The 21,478-nt window shown below is 48.8% G+C and overlaps 1 protein-coding gene across 8 annotated transcripts in view; it reads left to right on the top strand.

The window, feature by feature from the left end:
* JARID2 (jumonji and AT-rich interaction domain containing 2) overlaps positions 1 to 21,478 on the top strand; it is a 277,307-nt gene that overhangs the window by 208,991 nt on the left and 46,838 nt on the right. For 7 of the 8 annotated variants that reach the window (XM_047858112.1, XM_047858111.1, XM_047858115.1 and 4 more), the window contains one exon: positions 9,454 to 9,630. The exons of the other annotated variant lie outside the window; for it this stretch is intronic. In XM_047858112.1, the coding sequence (XP_047714068.1) occupies positions 9,477 to 9,630 (154 nt within the window). In that variant the 5' untranslated portion in view covers positions 9,454 to 9,476. The remainder of the gene's footprint in view (positions 1 to 9,453; positions 9,631 to 21,478) is intronic. 8 annotated transcript variants of the gene reach the window in all.

The raw sequence follows: 21,478 nt of genomic DNA, 5'->3' as shown, positions 1-21,478 counted from the left end.
ATACCACTGAAGTCCTCAGTACTAGTCACCTTAAAAATAAAACTCTGTTCCCGTACCAGCAAAAATGGGCTTCTTTGGGAATAGCAGGGAATTGGAGTTCCGACGTATAAGCAAACCGTAGGCAAACCCATCAAAGAAGAAAGAAGAAGGCTTTACGGAGGAGGAAGTTGGGGAAGGGGTTATTTCAAAAGAAGAGTCCATTGGAGAAAAGCAAGTGTGCAGCGTGGTGATCGTTTCTCAGGGCTGAGTTGCAGGGGGTATGGATTTCTTCCAGGAGACGGGATGGACAGCCTTCCCTGTTGGGGCCCGTCATTGATGACTTTCTCCTGTTGCCATTCTGTTGGGGCCTGTAATTGACGCTTCTTTCTGTAATTTACATCGATGCTACCTCTCCCCTTTCTAGCCTCCCAACTCTAATGAGGTTTCCCTTTATTAATTTTCACAGTGTGCATGTCCCCCAGGCAAGGTGACCCTTCGGTGTTCAGTGTTAGGATTTGTGGATGCTTTGCATGATGAAGAGAGAGACTTTGCGGTTGGAATAGTGGCTGTGTGACCTTGATAAAGCTACTTTTCTGACTCGTTTGCACTTCCAAACTTGATGAGTAGAAGTTACGTACCATCGAGCCCATCATAGCTGCCATATGGTGTGATTTGTGTGTTCATTTGAGGTAGAGCTAGAGAGACCTAATTGCATTTGATGGGATGTGTATTTGTGTGTGTTTTAAGCCACGTGTATAAATAACAAACCTGGGAAAGGCTGTAAGGGGGAGGATTCCAGCTGTTAATTAAAAGTTGGCTTCTCCTGTTGCTACTATGGGCAGGTCGGCAGGAGTTGACAGTTGTTGGGAGCGAAAGTGGTTCTCACTGCTAGGAGTCCGTCCTGTTAGGACTCTGGCAGGTGGGACAGGTGCCCTAACTTTGGGGAATTTCCCAGGTGCCCACGGCTGTAACAGAGGAGGAGTGTCCTGGGAAAGACCAGACCAGACCAGCCAGGCGGTGAGGAGGTCGGCGCTTCTGCCCTGTTCTTAGAAGACTTTCACATGGCTGAAGGTTTCGAGCTCTCCCTCGACATTCCCCCCTGAACTCCCAGTTCCAGAAAGCCTCTGACTTGTTGAGTCCACTTTGCACATCTGCACCCCCATAGCTTGTTATCCACCTGCTTGCTCCCCCCATTTAGGAAAGCAGATAGGAAAGAAACTGCTTTTGCTCTTACCTGCGTAAAGTTACAGGACCGTCTGATCTTTACAGTTCTGAGTTTTTGTCCCCGAAGCCACACGTTAACCTAGCATCCACTTGGGTGGGAGCTGCTTACAGTGTTTTGGCGTATGTTACCCCGTACCCTTTGGGGTTATCACGCTTGTTCCAGCTGAAGACCTCCTCCTCCCTGTACGGACAAGGAAACTGAGTCTCACAACCAATGAGCGCGTGACCACCGAGCTGACGCTTCATCCTAGATTTTTGGATCCCGTGTAGGGTCTTTGCCCGTGAATTGGATTTGCGCAGGTCACAAGAAGAGCAGTCCTAGGACGGGCATCAGGTGTAGGCAGCTCCGAACCCCTTTAGGAATTAGGGGTTCCCTTTGAATTTGGCCCGTGCCCTGCTGAATGTATCCCTGGTAGTGCCAGAAATGACTTAAGCTGAACGTTTTAAAATTTCACCATAATTTTAATTACCTTTCCTTTAGGACCAGTGATATTAATTTTCTACTGATGTGATAGAGATAAATCATTTAAGACATGTGGGTCTCTTTAAATTTTTTTTTTTAATGTTTATTTCTGAGACACAGAGAGACAGAGCATGAGTGGGGGAGGGTCAGAGAGAGAGGGAGACACAGAATCCGAGCAGGCTCCAGTCCCCGAGCTGTCAGCACAGAGCCCGACGCGGGGCTCGAACTCACAGACTGCGAGATCATGACCTGAGCTGAAGCCGGACGCTCAACTGACTGAGCCACCCAGGCGCCCCACGTGGGTCTCTTTAAAAAGAAAATCACGCAGAGCTCCTGGGTGGATTTAGAGTCCAACTTCAGCTTAGGTGGTGGTCTTGAGGTTTGTGAGTTCAAGCCCTGCATCCCGTCAGTGCAGAGCCTGCTTCCGATTCCCCCTCTCCCCCCCTCTCCCCCCCTCTCCCCCTCTCTCCCCCCTCCCTCTGTCTTCTTCTTCCTTTCTCCCCCCTCTCTCCTTCTCTCTCCTCCCTCCCTGTCTTCTTCCTCTCTCCCTCTCTCTGTCCCCCCTCCCTCTGTCTTCTCTCTCTCTCTCTCTCTCTCTCTCTCTCTCTCTCTCTGTGCCCCTCCCCTGCTTGTGCTCTCTCTCAAATGAATGTTAAAAAAAAAAATATATTTTAAATAGCGCACGGAGTAGTTGTATATGGTGAGTCATCTTCAGGCACATGACAGTGGATGAGGTTTGGGAACTCTGGTAAGTAAGTTCTTCGCTGATGAATTATAAAGGCTGACCTGGAAGGGACCAAGCAACATTGCCATTCACTGTTTTCTGGTTGTTCCACACCCTTTGTGTTTACCTGTGGGGGGATGAGGGCAGACCTCTGCTCTGTTTGGCGTGCTAGTGCCCAGAATAGTGCCTTGGACGTACACGGATGAATGAACAAGGCAGTCACAACTGCCTTTTTCTGTGACTCTCCCATGTCCACGATCGGGAGCTTTTCTTCTCACTCAGGAAATCAGTAATAATTACCACCCCCCTACCCCCCCCCCCCGCCTACCAGTTTACTCTGAAGTTTTGTTTTAAAATTGCATAACGACAGTAGGGGCCGGCTGCTTTTCATATTCTGTGTGTGTAGCCTAAAGATCAATCGTGGAAATGCCAACTCGGTGGGCCAGGCGGGTTTATTAGGTCAAGCTACGGAATTGGACTCCCCAGCTAACAGTGTGCAGGGAATCCCTTTAGGGTCTTTCCAAAATAGAACTGAGCTATGTTTAGCTTGTTAAGATAACTGGTCGGGGGAGGGAAGATAATGGGAAGGAGGGCTTGTTATGTGTACATGATTATGATTCATGGAGAAGAATCCAATTTTATAGAAACCACAGCCCAAATTAGAGAAAGCAAGCTTTTGGATTAAAATGATTTCTGTTGTGGTTGTAACATACCACAGTTTGATTTTTGTCCAGATGAAAACATTTGGTTTTCACTTCAGTAAATATTGTGGAGACATTGCCAGCTAATTCTGAAAAAGTAATGAAATACGGCTTTGGCAAAGTGCACATGCATTCTGTACTCCCGAATCCACTTATCTGATCCAAGTTCAGATTTTTTCCCACATTTGCTAATGCACTTGAATAATCAGAAGAGAAAATCTGCCTGTAATTCTAGTAGAAAACTGTATCCCCTCAATACACTTTTATCATCTATGGGGTAGAAAAGAACTCTTCCTTCTTTACTCCTCCCCAAATACACCACCCCCCTCCAAACACATTCCTTAAGTCTTTTGAAACATTCACCTTTCATTGATGACCTCTTTAGAACTAAGGTTTGTAGGGGAGGCAGGATGTAGTTCTGTGTGGGAAGTCAGCCTCTCTGCCTTGTTAATTAAGGTCGTGAATGGCGCTTGTCCCTTGACTTGGGGAGACCACCCTGGGAGCACCAGGGCAGAGCTCAGACTGAGGGCTGCTGAGCCCTTTCTGTGAGACCCCTTGTATTTCCTGTCTTTGCTGGTGTTTTGCAGCAGGTGAGCCTTGCTGTGGAAAGGGAAGATCTCTTTGGCAAAGCTCTTTGGTGTTGCGAGATCACGGGGCCCTCTCTCCCTGATGTTTGCAGTCCTGTAATGCCTGTTTCCCGAATGCTAGACCCACAGGGAGCTTTTCCAGAGTCTGCCTCATTGACACTTGGAGTAAAGAATTTTCTCTCATAAATTGTCTAGAGATGAATCTTATTTCTAAAGGTTTTGTTTTTTTAAAAAAAAATTGGTTTTAATGTTTATTGTGTGTGTGCATGTGCACGTGTGCGAGAGAGAGAGAGAGAGAGAGAGAGAGAGAGAGAGAGAGAGAATCCAAAGCGGGCTCCAGGCTCTGAGCTGTCAGCACAGAGCTCCCCATGGGGGCTTGAACCCACGAACTGCAAGGTCATGACCTGAGCCAGACAAAGTCGGACGCTTAACCCACTGAGCCATCCAGGTGCCTCGAGGCGAAGCTTATTTCTAATGTACTAGGATCTATAAGTTGCATGCTATTTTTGATGAAAACTATTTTGACGAAAAACATACGTACTCTTCTGTTTTCGAATACTGATTTCACTTTCGGTGGACTCTGGGTCAATATGATTACGTAAAACACCCGTTCACCCATGTTTATACTGAGGAATGTGGGGTAATTTCCACTAGTGATAAATAACCCGGACTGCTGTGTGCTTTTAGGGTTTTAAAATTCCCTTTCTTTCATCTTTTCCTGTGTCTTAAGAGATTCCTCTTTCTCTAAACTGATTGGTAAATTAGATAATCAAGCTTGAATCTAGGCTAAGAAGAAATAAATGTGCTCTATGTGAATGCCTTTTAACTAGTTGTGGTTCCTGACACGCTTGGTATTTCCTTTTATGGATTTTAGCTGTTCTCCAGGTATTTGCATATAGCCGTGTTTCTCTATTGCCTTGATTATTTTCACTTGAGCATAAAATAATAGGGTGCTTTTTTTTTTTATTATTTTTTTTAAATAACCGGTTTTGTCTCTGTGAGAATCAAAGCTCCTTTTGCTTTTTGCCCAGCTTCTGGTTTCTCCTGATCAGAATGCTAGCTTTCCAGATGGACATGCCAGCAGGGACTTCGAGGATGTACGGTAGCCACATGGCGACAGAGTGTCAGATTCTGTTGGATGCAGCGTTCTCTGCTTGCTTCGGTTTGACTGCAAACTTCGTGAAATGGAAGGTTATGAGGGTACCCGGGAAAATTCTGGAGGTCTGTTCCTTCTGGGGCAGAAGCTCACGGTTCACGAGGTGGCTTCTGGCAGACAGGTTGTGGGTTGGCGGTGGCTTTGTGAACGCAGGCTAAACGACAGCAGGGCCATACCCAGGGGGAGATGGGTTGTTTGCCACGAGTGGCACCGGCCAGTGGAGAGAGTTGGTGCAAGGCGAGGATGGAAACTTAAGGACATCACCATCTTGCCTCTTTGAGGATGCTTGCTTTATCTTTGGGTCCAGACCAGTGGGTCAGTCATCTGACCAGAACCACAGTCCCCTCTCAGTGTGAGGGAGATCTGCGTTTCTCCCTGTGCCCCAGAACGTAGGGCGGATCGGCTTGTTCCACACCTGACTGTGGAGCCGCCTCCCTCCGGACTTGGTGGCGTTCCGAGTTTCCGTCTGAGAGTGTCCCTCACAGAGGGCCCATCCCGGTTCCTCACATCTTACACGTCCCTGTGTTAGCCTCTGACTCTCTTCTAGAATATCTAGGAGGTTACGGCAGTGGGTTCGTTTGCTGAGAAGCTGTTAGGACAGATGCATGCAAAAGATTGGTTGGTTGCTGCTTTTGTGGAAGCTGTTACCCTGTGTGCTTTTCTTCTGGGAATATTGACGGAACTTGGATGCCTTTTAGCCATTCTCTCCACTTTAGTTCTTTGGAAGATAATGTTCACCCCATTCTCTCAAAATCACGAGCATAAGGAATGGAATAGTGGATTCGTGATGCTTATCCAAGGCAGGAGCTTTTAAAAATCCATACCAGAGGGCCGCCTGGGTGGCTCAGTCAGTTAAGTGTCTGAGCCTTGATTTCAGCTCAGGTCATGATCTCACGGTTCATGAGTTGGAGCCCTGAGTCGCACTCTGCACTGACATTGTGGAGCCTGCTTGGGATTCTCCTCCCCTCCCCTCCCCTCCCCTCCCCTCCCCTCAATAAACTAATAATAAAACACACCCAAAATAAATAAACTTAACAATCTGTAGAGGGTTTTTTAAAGTGGAAGTTAATTCCTTTTCATATGTTGCACCTGGATTTCAGCTGATTCTATTTGAAATATAGACCATTTTTCTCAGTCTTAATCCCTCCCTTTTTTTGTTTTTGTTTTTAAAGATGACCTCCCATTAACCTTGGTTGCAGAGTTCACTGCCTTTCCTGCTGAGAGGAGACCGGGGAAGGCTGGAGGGGCACCTGCCACCCCCTGCCCCCAGCACATCCCTTGCCCTGCTGCCCCCCTGGCTGGCCGCTGCGTCCTCGGGTTGCCGTGTGCTCTCCGCACACGCCTGTTCTTCTCTGTGCTGGTCCGCGTGTCCTAAGATGGAGCCCAGGGAGGCTCTTCGTTAGAAGAAATCAGACCTGGGTCTTTTAATCTGGAAGGAATGTGAAGAGATGATCCACCCATACGTCACATATGTGCCAGGATGAGTTAGAGCCCATGGGAAAATACATCCATCTCTGTCTCATGAGTGCTGAAATACAGTTTAGTCCAGCGTTTTTAATTTTTTTTATTAAAAATTTTTTTTTTCAACGTTTATTTATTTTTGGGACAGAGAGAGACAGAGCATGAACGGGGGAGGGGCAGAGAGAGAGAGGGAGACACAGAATCGGAAACAGGCTCCAGGCTCTGAGCCATCAGCCCAGAGCCTGACGCGGGGCTCGAACTCCCGGACCGCGAGATCGTGACCTGGCTGAAGTCGGACGCTTAACCGACTGCGCCACCCAGGCGCCCCGAGTCCAGCGTTTTTTAAAGTACCTAAGCAGTTAGACTTGGGAACAAGGATCCACCAGCACTGGTTGTTTGACTGTACCTCGCCTACCCTGTGCACAGCCTGACTGCAGACCTCCCGAGTGGGAAACGGGAGAGTGCTGTCCCCTTTTCCTAGTCAGTCTCCTACTGATTATAAAACCACTTTAGAACAAGTATGGATATATATTGTTCCAGGGGAAGTATGGCCAGATAGTTTTTCCTTTTCTTTTCCTTACTTTACTTTTCTGTTTATAAGAACCTTCCTTCTGTCAAAAGCCTGCTTCTAATTGGAGATGATCAAAAGGGAGGGGGTGGAAAACAGGTTAATCGCTTTTGTTAGCCTGTAGCCAAGTCTCTTCTGCCAGGTACATCCCTGTGGAGTTTCATTTCTACCTAGTGCTGTGACCCACGTAATTTTGGGGTTTTTAACACGCACAAAAGGTCATGACTGCAGCAGACGGAAGGTGGCTTGGAGAGCTGTCTGTGCGCTCTTTGCATTTCTGCAGGGCGGGTATTGGGGTGGCGACCTCTGTTCCCTGATGCTGCTCATTCACTTCTGTGTCCTTGTTGGATCGTGTGGCCCAGAAGCCGGACAGGGATGGTTTTAGAGACCTCCACTGGGAAGGAGAGCAGATCGGTTACCTGTGTCTTTGTTGCTATCCCGGAGCATTAGCTCATTCACAGGAAAGTGGGCAAGAGAAGAAATGAATTTCACACTTAATAGGTCTTCGGCTGCTTGGTAGTAAATTGTTGGGCACCGGGGTGGCTTAGCTGGTTAAGCTTCTGACTTCTGCTCAGGTCATGGTCTTGTGGTTTGTGAGTTCGAGCCCAGCATCGGGCTCTGTGCTGTTGATGCAGTTTTGGGGTGACAGTGGGATGGTGTGGAGCTGACCGCCAGGAAAGAATTCTTGAAGATGTCTTTGGTACAAAAAGGTGACTTATTAAAGCACAGGGACAGGACCCGTGGGCAGGAAGAGCTGCAGGGGGTCGTGACAGGTAACTCATCACATACCCTCAGGCTGGGAGGGGGTCAGGGATAGAGTAAGTCTCCAAGGAATTTTGGGAGCAAGGTTTCCAGGACCTTGAGGGGCTAGCTGTTACTAGGGAAACACCATTTATTACCGTTTAATAAAATCTCAGTCACGAGACCCTTCAGATGCCTATTGGGGGAGGAGGGGGGCATAAGCTTGGGGTATAATCGCTAGCATATATCTTAAGGCAGTTGTGATAAAGGAAGTAGACTTACAGGATCCTTGAGGTTGGGATAATGTTAAGCTGAGGTTCTCTTTTGCCCCCAGCAAAGTGTCCTCATCGAGGCAGCTGAGCTCCTAGAGGGAGGTCACTCTGTCGGTTTCAAGGACTTGTCAGTGGGCCATAGGCAGCAAGGGGTAATTTTCCATTTGCCTTACTTCCCTGCATACCATGGCAAGCCCTGAGACCCCTTTCCTTTGTTCTCGGGTAGCCGGGGGTGTCCGAGGAATATTACACATATTCCACTGGTGGGGGTGGGGGGTGGATGCGGGCACCAGCCTGTATTTTGCCCCCTCAGCTTGCCCCACGCCCCCTCATCAGTCAGCACGAAGTCTGCTTCAGATCCTCTGTCTCCCTCTCTCTCCGTCCCTCCCCTGCTCATGGTTCTCGTTCTCTCTCTCTCTCTGAAAAATAAATGCTAAAGATTATAGTTGTTGCTAGAAATAATTTGGGAGAATTTCTTTGGATTTTTAAGTAGCCTCTGGTCCTAAACAATGTACCAGTGAGTCGTGTCATCTTTAAATGGTCATTGTTTGATAAAGAACCATATCGTGCTGCTTCATATTAGCAACGTTCTTTTCTGGTGTTCCTGCTTTATCTGAAATGCAGAAATGGGGGCGCCTGGGTGGCTCAGTCGGTTAAGCGTCCGACTTCAGCCAGGTCACGATCTCGCGGTCCGTGAGTTCGAGCCCCGCGTCGGGCTCTGGGCTGACGGCTCAGAGCCTGGAGCCTGCTTCCGATTCTGTGTCTCCCTCTCTCTGCCCCTCCCCTGTTCATGCTCCGTCTCTCCCTGTCTCAAAAATGAATAAAATGTTAAAAAAAAAAAATAAATGCAGAAACGAAAACATCTGGGGGCATGAGGAGGGTAAGGTGTAAACGGAGTGTGAGGTATGTGGGGTTTTCTCTTAGGGTTTTGTTTTGTTTTTTTAACCCAGCGCTTTTAGTTAGTCTTGTGCAGGAATTTATTTTAATAATTTTACATGCTGTTAACCTGATCGTAATATCAAAGTAGCTTCCACATATATTGCGATTTTGGGGGGATCCATGTCTGTGACTCACCTCGTGTGAACTCAAGACCATTACTGTATGTAGGAAATGTCTGTTCTCTGTTACTGCCGCTTGGTTTGTCTTTCACTTTGAAATTCATTTGTTTAAAGTCACATTAAGTTGAGTAGGTTAAGTGCATAACCCACAATAGCCTTTGTCTCTTCCTTGACATCGTGAATAGGTGTTTTTAATTTTACTTACCCCACCCCCACCCCCTCACAACTATTCATATGAGCTAGACATTCTTTTGATTTGTTGTGTTGGGTGAACGGCATCATCTCCCTACTGGGGCGATTTTGCTTGAAATCCGTTGAAAGGACACAGATGGACTTTTATTTCCTGGGGGATGTTTGCAAAACAGAAGTGGCGGTGGAGACGAACAGCTTTGTGTTCTCTGCTCAGGCCTGAGGATTTAGGTTCGTGCCTCAATAAATGTCTCCATGTGTAGTGCCCCTTCTGGAAGGGGCGAGGACCCGGGCCTGTGTTCACGAGCCCTCTTCCCTTAAACCCACCAGGCTCTCCTGCGCTGCCCAACAGCATGGTTTATTTCGGAAGCTCTCAGGACGAGGAGGACGTCGAGGAGGAAGACGATGAGACGGAAGACGTCAAAACAGCCACCAACAATGCTTCATCTTCATGCCAGTCAACCCCCAGGAAAGGAAAAACCCACAAGCACGTTCACAATGGACATGGTAGGTGGGCTCTTGGTTCCGGGGGTAGCGACAAGGTAAAAGCCACAGCTCCGACTTCGAGAGCTGGGACGGGTCGTCTGTGGACGTGAAAGACCCGGGTGAAGGTTGCGTAGCGGCTTGGTGATCGGGCTAGTCCTGGACGCTTCTCTGGGTGCCAAGCTCTTGCAGAGAGAGGAGCACGTGACCGTACGTCTTGTGAACAGAATAAGACGTGGCGATGGGTGTTTCTCGCAGTGTAGAGGCGACGTTAAATCTCCTAAGAGCTGCAGGTGATAGCGATCGGAAGAGGACAAGGTCACGTCTAAACAGGGATGGTTAGGAAGCACTCCTGAAAAATCTTCCCATGGTCAACTTAAACTGTGATTTTTTTTTTTTTTTTTTTTAGCGGGAGGAGGTCACGTAGAAAGAGAACTGTTACTGAGCACGTGAGATCCAGTAAACGCACGTATATTGTGTACCCGACTGAGTTTTTTTTTTTCTCCTCGTGCTACCGTGGGTGGCAGGAGGACACGAGTGGATGTCAGTGAGGAAGCTACTTAGGTGAGGGGGCTGTGGGACGTGTTCATTGGTTTTCCAACAAGGAAGTGACGTGATTGGAATTGTGCCGGGAGTAGATGAAGCCGGCCTCCGGTGTGAGGATTACATGGAGGGAAGGGAGCGAGGAAGGGGAAACCCGCTCCGAAGGTTGTAATTGTGGCCAGCCACCTGGCCAGAGGTAACAGGGGACTGAGAGTTGGCCATGGGGCTCTCACTGGGAGGAGGAGGGGCTGGATGGGAGGCTTAGGAGGACCTGACGTGGACTGGGGGACGTAAGCAGGAAAAGTAGAAAAGGAGAGGAGGAGACTGAGGCACGCAGGATGGGGCAGGGAGGTACTGTGGCCATTTCCTGTTGTGCTCCTACCCACATGCTTGGCATCCTGTTTCCTGCAGGACTCGGAGACCCTGTGAGGGAGCCAGCCCCCGCCCCCCTGCCAGCCCCGACCCGGGAGTGGCAGAAAACCAGTGCTATCAATGAGTGATTGAGGCAAAGGAAGAGGTCTCCCTTTTCCCCCTCCGTGACTGCCTTGAGCTACCATTTGTTTCTCTGGACCCAGGGGGATATAGAGGCTCGGGTCAGGCACAGGCCTAGACATAATGGGAACGTGTCTGGCTTTCACTGTTGCGGAGCATTTTTCCCTTGTCAATATAACGAGTGTTTGTCCTGCCTCTTGCTGGGGACTGAGTGCAGGAGGCATGCAGACATAGCAAAGGATGCGACCCGCTTTTTAAGAACTTCACAGTTTAGTCGGGGAAGTGGGGTTAATGACCTGAGTGCAGAATACAAAATGGCGACTGAATTTTAACCTTCCAAGAACAAGGTTTCCACCTGCAGCTGTGATCGTCGGAAGTCTTGATAGTTGGAAGAGAGCTACGTATAAGAGTTGGAATACAGGTGTAGGTATAGAGATGAACTTGACATGCACGATCATGAACTGGGGTGCGTTGCCGGGTTGTGGGGCGACTGTCCCACCCGAGTATGGGGGGTGGTGTTCTTCAGGGTGACTGGGAATGACCAAATGGAGTTGATAACATGCCCCGCTGGGCAGAAGGAATGGTTGGAATGTGGAGAGTGGGAAACAGTGGAGGATTTTTGATGTGGAAATAAGATTAAAGAGATCCAAGGAGCCCAGCCCGGAAATAACCATTGAGGGGCTGGACTTGGGAACATACGATGGTTCACGTGGGTGCAAGGGCCTTTTGAAGCAAAGGTGAGCAGCTTTTCACTACTGTCTGGAGAACCAAGGCTGGAGGTAACAGAACAGGAGTTAGGAAGGGAGGTGGTTTGGGGGTGCTTAAGGACTTTATGATCTGCCGAATTTGCAGTGATGGTAAAAGACAAAAATCCAGAGGACGGGCTGGAAATTTATCGTCCCAGAGCTGCCGGCCGAGGCGTTCAGAAGGGGGCTGAGCTTTCTGAGGCAGGATGAAGCAGGAAAGGAGACTTGTGGAGATTTGCTTTTCGTTTGAATTCTTGGGAAGGTATTTTCTGGTTTTACTTTGGGTTCAGTAGGAGTCAGGAGTAAATAAAAACGAACAAAACATGAAATCAGACTCCTATCAGTTGGTCTCTGTGTCCATATGATAAATAGATTTCCTCAGGATAGTGGCAGAATTATTCCTTGGTACTATTTTTCACTGTCTCACTGTGCTGGGTGGGTGAATTCGTCAGTCTTTCAGGGTTTCTGGACCCAGTTCCAACATGGCAGGTAAGCACTTCCCTCGCTCCCCAAACACCTAGCAGATTTCGGTCCCCAGTAGGGTTCTGAGGATTCAACTCCATTCCGACACCACCTATCTAGAGATTGCATGAGACTCCACAGGTTAAGGGCTCAGTCCTGGAAGGCTGTCCCCTTATCACCCACCTCGGATGCCACCCACAAGCCCGCTATTCCTTGGGCACCAGCTACACATTGGAGGTTCCAACGAAATCCCACTCAGGTTTGACTAATTTGTTAGAGCGGTTCACAGAACTCAGGGAGACACTTAACCGTCACCAGTCTGATAAAGGATACAGATCCCCAGCCAGATGGAGAGGGATGTAGGGTGAGGTATGGGGAAAGGGCACGGAACTTCCACTGTGTCTCCACGCCAGTCACTTTGCATCTCCTTAGGTCTTCCAGCCAGAAGCTCTTAGAATCTTGTCCTTTTGGGTTTTTATGGAGGCATCCTTACATAGTGATGATCGACCAGGTCATTGGCCATTGGCTGATTGAACCTCTAGCTCCTCTCACCTTCCTCAAGGCCGGGGGTGGGGTGGGGGGGTCGGACTGAAGGTTCCAGTCCACTGCTCACGTGGTTGGTTCTCCTGGCACCTGGCCACTGGCCTTGGGTGCTTCCCAAAGGTCCCCTCTCTTAACAGACCTCTGTATCACTCACCGCTTAGGAAATGCTGGGGTTTGGGGAGCCGTGAATCAGGAATCACGAGTGGGGACCAAATACATATCTTAATGGTGAAGTATGTATTTCTCATAAATCACGCTGTTGCGGTCAAATCACATGGATCTGTTGAGTGAATCCACACAGGTTGAGCCTCCAACTCCTGCTTTTCAGTTTGTGTGAACTTGCTGGTTCACCAGACAATCTTCTCGTTGACTCACCTTACAGTGTCCAAGTTACCACCTTCCACGTGCGGGGAGCCTATGCTCCCTTGAATTCTTTTTTCACATGAGCTGCAGAGTGGTGACAGGAAGGGGCAGTGGGTATGTGGTGGCACGTCACAAAGTTTCACGAACGGGCCGGGCTGAGGGAATCGGCCTACTTACCTGCGGGAAGAGGGCAACCGTTTTTGGGTTGACCATGGTCACTGTGATCAGGAGTCAAGGAAAATGTATCTGTAGATATGTGTGTCTGCATTCGCACGTGCGCGTACGTGGGCCGAATTTTTTTTTTTTTAATGTCAGATTTTACCGGTCGAAGTAGTTACCATGTGATTGAAAATGATTTTGTGGCAACTAAAAGGGTTTCCAGTGTTCCCTTTGGAGATTTGCTTGTTGAGACACTCTCGCGTTCTTTTCGTGTAGCGATGAATTTTCTGCCTCTTCCTGGGTAGGGGTGTTGGGGACAGTGTGTCGTTGGGTACAGTGCGGGGTGCCTGAGCTGGGAACCCCCACGACCCTCTTACTGTCTTTTCTGCCCGTGTGTTCTTGCACACTTTGTCTTCCTCCTTGACTCTGCTGGCTTCCCTGGAGAGAAAGCCTAGGAGAAAGCGGGAACAAGGAGAGTGCCCAGACCAGCGGGGCTGCGCTGGAGCTCTGACTCTGCCCGTACTTGCCAGCACTTTCTGTGCTTTCTTTGATGAGGCTTTAGAATCCAAAGGTGCAAGCCCCTTTATTTCCTGTCTGTGCTAATTCTACTGATGCTGGTTCCTGTGGGTCTCCTTCTCATGACCGTTCCCGTCACAGTGGGTGTTCGTACATCTCTCTTCTGAAAGTTGGATTTCTGGCATTGCGTGTATAGGGTGCTCTAATGTACAGTGTATATACTTGTCTTCCAAGGAGTGAAGTGTCTTTGTTCTGTGTGTTTTTTCTTCTGTTTTGTTTTGGGGCAGTTAAGATGAAGGGCTACCTCTCTGATTTCTCCTGAAGTGGTTGGCTTCTGAACCCTTAGTTAGACTGAGTTCATCAACCCCCAACCTCCAGCCCTCTGTCTTTTTAGAGTATGTCCCTTTCTTAACAATTTGTTTTTGAGAGAGGAGAACATGCGTGGGGAGGGAGAGAGAATCCCAAGCAGGTTCTGCACCATCCGCGTGGAGTCCAGCATGGGGCTCGAGCTCAAAAACTGTGAGATCGTGACCTGAGCTGAAACCAAGAGTCAGAGGCTTAACCTCCTGAGCCGCCCAGGCACCCCTGATTATGTCTGCTTTTGAGCTGGGAAAGGATTGGTTGCAGTTCCAAACGTTGGCTTCAGTAGAGTTCTAGAACCCATGGGGCTAAGTACCCCCCTGAACTTGGAGGTGGGGTGATAGGGAGAGAACTGCAGGCCCAGGCGACCTGTCCTTGTGTTTGGGAGCCCGCCAGATCCCAGTCCCTCCTGTGGTGCCATTTTGTCGTCTGAAGCCCTGACCTTGTTCAGTCTGTGGGGTGTGCTCATTCCTACACCAGCCACCCTTCCACCGTGGGCGTTTAACCTCTTGGAATTCAGCTCATCTGTTCTCTAGTAGGCCCCAAGAAAATTGTGAATTTGTATTGTCTGAGTTTGTAATGTTGTTGCCATGGGCATGGAGATCTTTCATGTCCTTTTAAGTTCTTTTTTTTTTTTTTTTTTTAATGTTTATTTTTGGGGGGGGGGGGTAGGGAGGGGCAGAGAGAGAAGGGGAGACCGAATCTGAGGCAGGCTTTTCAGTCTCTGAGCTCTCAGCACAGAGCCCGACGCGGGGCTCGAACTCACAAACCGCGAGATCCTGAGCCGAGCTGAAGTCAGACGCTTAACTGACCGAGCCACCCAGGCACCCAGAAGTCTTTTTACATTCTAAACAAACACCGTTGTTAGTAAAGTTATTCTACTGTGCGGTGTTCAGAAGACCCAACAAATCAATTAGAAGTACCGAATCAACTCCCTTGTAGTATCTCCTGCAAAATTAGTTTGTGAGTTTTGGGCAAATGTTAACGCCCGTGAGTGTTGGAGAAAGATTCTGTGTTTATTCCTGAAAATGTATTTGTGGAGGATTTGGAAGGGAGGTCTGGCCATCATTTCACTGAGAAAATTACTAAAACACAATCATAGCCTTCTTGAGGGCAGGATCTGGCCATATTAAACACTTAGGGAATTTTTTGGAGTTAATTTTTCTGTCCTACATAAAATAAGTGTAATTTATGTGCACGTGAGAAACATGCTAATTTTAGTGCTTTGGAAGATGACCCAGATGAACGAGGGACAGGGACCTTTCCCTAAGGAGCTGATGATCTGGGAAACTCCCTGGAGAATCCCATCAGAAACAGCCTAAGACCTTCAGGCTCTATCCACGTTTCCCGATCACACAGGCTTAATATCTGGTTCATGTATACCCTCCTCCCTGTCACTTTGCGTTTCTCTCGTTGTCACTTCTAGTGTGTCCCCCTGTTGTCCCATGCCACCCATTCTATGACTGACAAGCCTCCCTCACACCCAGGTTCAAACATCTTCCATAGGAAGGGGCTGTTGAGTACAAGCAGCCAAGGTCCTCAAGTGTGTGTTTGGACTCCATTAAAAATGATGTTTCTGTAGGCTCTCGTGTATGTTTGAAACGGTTTGTGAATTTGTTTCTGCTTTTCGGGCACCTGCGTACGAAATGTTTTGTAAGGTCACGTGACAAGGATAACCCGAGTTTCAGCGTCCGGAAGCCGTCTAATGGAGAGGTCATGGTGTCCTTTCTCTCCCTGCCTCTTTCCCTTCCTTCCTGACGCAAAGGACGTTCCTTGGCAAGCGTATTCCGTGATCATGTTTGTATTTTGAAAGATGGATTGTGCGCAGCTCAGAGGCAAAAAAAGAGAAAAGACCCTCTGAGAGACCACTGCACTAGCCTCTACGTGATCCTGAGGTTTTAATCGAGGTGTCGTCAGAATGAAACGGAAAGGTCACATTGGACAGATTGTTGACACCTGGAGATGGCTTGGTGGCCGTGGAAATACAGGTGCCAGGTAGGTCTTCAGACCGTCTGCAGTGCTCTGTGGGGCGCATTCCTCCGGGAAGAGCTGCCTGTGAACTAGCTGCAGTTCCCACTCTCGAGTCCCTCTGGCGTATGCCAGGTGAGTTAAGTGAGCCTTTGACTTTTGTACGGAGGCCCGCACGGAGGAGAGACTAGCACAGGGCTTGAAGCCCAGGCTTCAGACTCTGACCCACCTGGCTCGCACTTCTGCCGTCCACAGTTGATGGCTGCCTCACTTTAAAACTAGTTTATTTTCTTTTTACATCTATTTATTTTTGAGAGACAGAGACGGCGCAAGCAGGGCAGGGGCAGAGAGAGAGGGAGACGCAGAATCCGAAGCAGGCTCCAGGCTGTGAGCTGCAAGCTGTCAGCATAGAGCCCGACGCGGGGCTCGAACCCACGAACCGTGAGATCATGACCTGGGCTGAAGTCAGATGCTCAACCGACTGAGCCACCCAGGTGCCCCGATGGCTGCCTCGCTTTGAGCATGTGGCTTAATATTTCTTAGTCTCAGGCTTCTCATCTGGAAGGTGGGGAGGAAACAAATGGTCCGTAGGCTCTCTGTTAACTGCGTGTGCAGACATGTTCATCGTTGGAGGGTGATTGCTCTCATTGGTTTTGGTAGGTGGCCTCACATACCTGCTTTTTTGTGTGAGGGTATGAGTTGGGGTCCGTTTTCCACACACGACAGGAAGAATACTAGAGGGTTTTTTTTTTAAATATTTTTTAAAGTTTATTATTTTTGGGGGTGCCTGGGTAGCTCCGTCGGTTGAGTGTCTCACTTCGGCTCAGGTCAAGATCTCTGGTTCGTGAGTTCGAGTACCGTGTCAGGCTCCATGCTGACAGCTCGGAGCCTGGAGCCTGCTTCGGATTCTGTGCCTCCCTCTCTCTCTGCCCCCTCCCCGCCCCCACTCGCACTCTGTCTCTCTCTCTCTCTCTCTCTCTCTCACACACACACACACACACACACACACACACACACACACAAATAAACACTGAAAAAAGTTTTAAAATTTATTAATTTTTGAGAGAGACAGACAGTGCCAGCTGGGGAGGGGCAGAGAGAGAGAGAAGGAGGGAGAGAAACTCCTCGAGCAGGCTCCTGACATGGGGCTGGATCCCACAAACCATGAGACCCCGACCCGGGCAGAGATCAAGAGTCAGACACTTAGCTGACTGAGCCACCCAGCGCTCCAGGAATCCCAGAGTTTTTAGGACAGGTGCACCTATGTTATCTCTTGGTTCCATCTACTCTACAACAGCGTCGTTGTGAAGGTGTCCGGGTGGGAGGGGTAATGGAAAACCTGAGGTCTTGGACCCATCACCCGCGGTGGCAGGTTGCAGCCAAGAGTCGAGGTTCTCGAAATGCCTCTGGCCCCGTACGGGATTCTGTGTAGGGGTGAGAGGGTGAGCATCAGTGTTCAGTGAAGGGCAGTTTGCACTGTGATAGTGGACTTCCCACTCCTGTCTGGTAGGCAGTGTCAGAAAAACCAGTGCCACCAGCCCCTGCCTGGGGTATACAGCTCGGCTCAGGTCCCCCCTTGTCGGTTGCCTGTGTGGCTTTGATGTCCTTGGCAGCCAAATAATTAAAACTTACAGGATGACGATGCTTCTCTGCGAGGCCATCGGAGGGATGGAGTTGAGGCCAGCTCAGAAATGTACATGCGGTGAGCGGTGCTCCTTCAATTTCAGGTGACCCAGGGAAAGATGAATGGTTTTGTTGGTACAAGAGAAGTCAAAAGGGTCGACGGTGTAAAAAGAAAAAAAGGGGGGGGAAGTCCTCTTTGGAGAAGGCCAGTTTCAGCCAGTGTTTCAGAGGAACGTGGGGCTCTGTCTCGTGACCTGGTAGGTGAGCTGCCTCACCCTCTGTGTTCTGGACCTTCCCTTCTGTAAAGGAGGCAGATAATCAGCAAACAAACCACCGCCAGCCAGCAAGTCCTAGCGACGATTGGGAGGAAGTCCCCAGGCAGGAGAATGTGAAGATGTTCTTGCGGTCACGATTTTCCACAGTAGAGAAAGGAGTCCTTGATACTGGAAGCTTCTCACCCAAAGGTGCTACAAGTAAAACATAGTAGTCTTTGAAAATGGAATATTCGGCTTTGTACAACCTACCCAAGCTTTTCTGGGTAATTAGAATTGTACTATAATACCAAGTTGCCCAATATGTTTGTCCTTTTTTTTTTTTTTTTTTTTTTTTTGTCTATTCAGTTCCTACACAGGTCTTTATCGTCCTCAAAAAGTCACCATGAACTTTGTGTCCTGCCTCTCGAAAGCTACACATTAGCTGCGTGTTCCTGGGCGAGGCATTTAACTTCTCTGATTAATATCCTCTTCCATGCAATGAGCTGGGTAGAGTAGACAAGCTTGCATTTTACTCATTCATTTATATGCCAGCATAGAGCAAAATTACGGCTTGTGTCTCGCGTATAGGAATAGTTCCCATTGGGATCTTTTATAACAGATAACGGGCATTGCTGTGTGCTCACGGGGAAGGACTTGTCCCAAGATCACCTGTTTAGCCAGGTGAAAGAGCCCTCACTAAAATTCGGGCTTGGATGAGGGCATAATTATCATGTAGTCGAGCTGGTTCTCAGACTTGTTGATTATATTCACGCAAGAAAGTGGACAGTGAGTTGCTTTTTCATACTTCTCCACGACAGGGTGTTTCTGTTGTTACAGTGTGGTGTGTGTGTCTCCCGCTTTGTGCCCTGGAGATGTTGCGATGTGTCCAGAAGTCCAACAGCATCTCTCCCAGGAGGGTCCCCGTCACTGAAATGTGGGCAAATAAATGCACAGAGAACAAAACGGGGAACGTGAACACTTGATTTTTGGAGAAGCTTTGACCAAAAATTCCTCACTGGGCCATGTGTCCAGGCAAAGAGTTTTGCTTGGTCTGTGTTAGTTTGACGAAACCAGAAGCCGGACTGCGAATGATGTCCTGTTTTATCTTGTTTCTCCCCAAAGCCTGGATCCTCCCATCTCCCTGCCCAGTGAAGCATCAGGGGTTCTGTAGCGAGCAGGCACGTGGCTCGGTGGTGGAGGCCCATGGAAGGCGGTGCCCAGGGAGAGTGCGTGCACCCCCTGACTTGCCCCGCGACCCTGCCATCAGTGTCGGATTGGGCCTGCCTGTGACCACGCTCATCCCCTGTGGGCACGGAGCTCAGACCCCAGCGGTCTCCTGCGAGAGCCTGCTGTCACCGGGCAGACGTGTAGTTTTGCTCACGTGATCCCGCACTAGAACGTTCTCCCTTCTAATGCGCTGAGCATCCTCGCGGAAGTGCATTTGTTTATTAAAATACATAATCTGAAATGACATGGGCAGCATCACGTGCATTTTCAGCCTCGGGTTACCACTCAAGGGTTACAATAACAATACCCTCGGCAGCTTCTCGTCCACCAGCTCTTCAGAGTTTCCAGAATAGTCTTTCGTATACAGAACCTCAGATGATCCTAACAATAGAGCCCTTAGGTAATCCCGATCTGGAAACAAAACCCCAGCATCAAAACACAGCTCTGGGGATATTTATGTTACGAGTTGATACTTGAAATGGCTTAGTTTGTGGAAAGTTCTCATAACTGGCTATTTTTTTTTCCAGTGGGATAAGTATGGTGGACTGGGGGCACGAATACATCCGTTTGGAATGACTTTGGCCTTGGCTTTCCTCAGTGTTGTCGCTGTGGTGAGGCGTTCCTTCTCCTGTGCAGAGGGGACCTTGGGGGAAGGTCACTGCTCACGGCAGCCACGTACGGTGGCTTTTCACCTGCTTTCTTGCCCTTAGGAAACATGGGACGAATGGCACTGTTTCTCTTTGTGCCCCTCTTTCTGAAGAGGGACATTTCTCGGAAGACTTTTTAAACAACATGTCATTGGACTCACAGCTGGAATGATTTAATTGCTTTTGGATGCACACCGGGGGCACGTTGTGTCAGGGCCAAAAAGCACTCATTTGGATGAGTTTACCACGTTTCTGCCTTGGAGGTGCGTTCCACCCTCTCTGTGCTGGGCAGCGGGGGGCAGGGGCGCGCAGGCAGGGCCGGAGTCTGCCCGTGGCCACGTGCAGCAAGGAGATGCTCTCCAGCCGACAGATGCTTCTTTCTTCGTGGGGTGTCCTCTTCACCTTTTTTTCCATCTCTGGCAGCTCCAATCCCCACCCTGCCCTGCCATTGTGAGTTTCCCCAAAAGTTGGACTGTGGGCTAGGAGTGTGGTTTTATTGTTTTATTATTCTTTTAAATTTTTTAATGTTTTATTTCTGAGAGAGAGAGAGAGAAAAACAGAGCATGAGCGGCAGGGGGTGGGGAGAAGCAGAGAGAGAGGGAGACACAGAATCCGAAGCAGGCTCCAGGCTCCCAGCTGTCAGCACAGAGCCCGACATGGGGCTTGAACTCATGGACCGTGAGGTCATGCCCTGAGCCGAAGTCAGACCCTTAACCAGCTGAGCCACCCAGGTACCCCTAGGAGTGTATTTGTGTGTGTGTGTGTGTGTGTGTGTGTGTGTGTGTGTGTGTGTGTGTGTGTGTAATATAATTTATTGTCAAGTTACCTAACATACAGAGTATACCATGTGCTCTTGGTTTTGTGGGTAGATTCCCATGATTCATCGGTCATGTACAACACCCAGTGCTCATCCCAACAAGTGCCCTCCTCAGTGCCCATCACATTTTCCCGTCTCCCCCCACCTCCCCCATCACCCTTTGTTTGTTCTCTGTATCTGAGTCTCTCATGGTTTGCCTCCCTCTCTGTTTGAAACTGTTTTTTCCCCTCCCTTCCCCCATGGTTTTCCGCTAAGTTTCTCAAGTTTCTCATAGGAGTGAAAACATGTGATACCTGTCTTTCTCTGACTTACTTCACTTAGCATAATACCTTCCAGTTCCGTCCACGTTGTTGCATATGGCAGGGTTTCCTTCTTTCTCATTGCCAAGTAGTATTCCATTGTATATATAAACCACATCTTCTTTAGCCATTCATCAGTTGTGATGGGCATTTGGGCTCTTTCCATAATTGGGCTGTTGTTAGAGGCGCTGGTATAAACACATGTACTGTGCCCCTATGAATCAGCGCTCCTGTAACCTGGATAAATTCCTAGTAGTGCAATTGCTGGATCATAGGGTAGTTGTATTTTCAATTTTTTGAGGAGCCTCCACACTGTTTTCCAGAGCGGCGGCACCAGTTTGCATTCCCACCAACAGTGAAGGAGGGTTCCCTTTTCTCCACATCCACGCAAGCCTCTGTTTCCCAAGTTGTTCATTTTAGCCACTCTGACAGGTGTGAGGTCGTATCTCAGTGTGGTTTTGATTTGTATTTCCCTGATGATGAGTGACATTGAGCATCTTTTCATGTGTCGGTTGGCCATCTGGATGTCTTCTTTGGAAAAGTGTCTATTCATGTCTTCTGTCCATTTCTTCACTGGATTATTTATTTTTTGGGTGTTGAGTTTGGTAAGTTCTTAAAAGATTTTGGTAGGAGCGTGTTTTGTTTTTTGTTTTTTTTTTGTTTTTTGTTTTTTGTTTTTTTTTTAATTTTTTTTTTCAACATTTATTTTTGGGACAGAGAGAGACAGAGCATGAACGGGGGAGGAGCAGAGAGAGAGGGAGACACAGAATCGGAAACAGGCTCCAGGCTCTGAGCCATCAGCCCAGAGCCCGACGCGGGGCTCGAACTCACGGACCGCGAGATCGTGACCTGG

This window comes from Prionailurus viverrinus, chromosome B2, assembly GCF_022837055.1.
Source record: "Prionailurus viverrinus isolate Anna chromosome B2, UM_Priviv_1.0, whole genome shotgun sequence".
Classification (NCBI taxonomy): Eukaryota; Metazoa; Chordata; class Mammalia; order Carnivora; family Felidae; genus Prionailurus; species Prionailurus viverrinus.
Note: the sequence above shows the minus strand (reverse complement) of the source record. Positions and strands in the feature narration are given on the sequence as shown.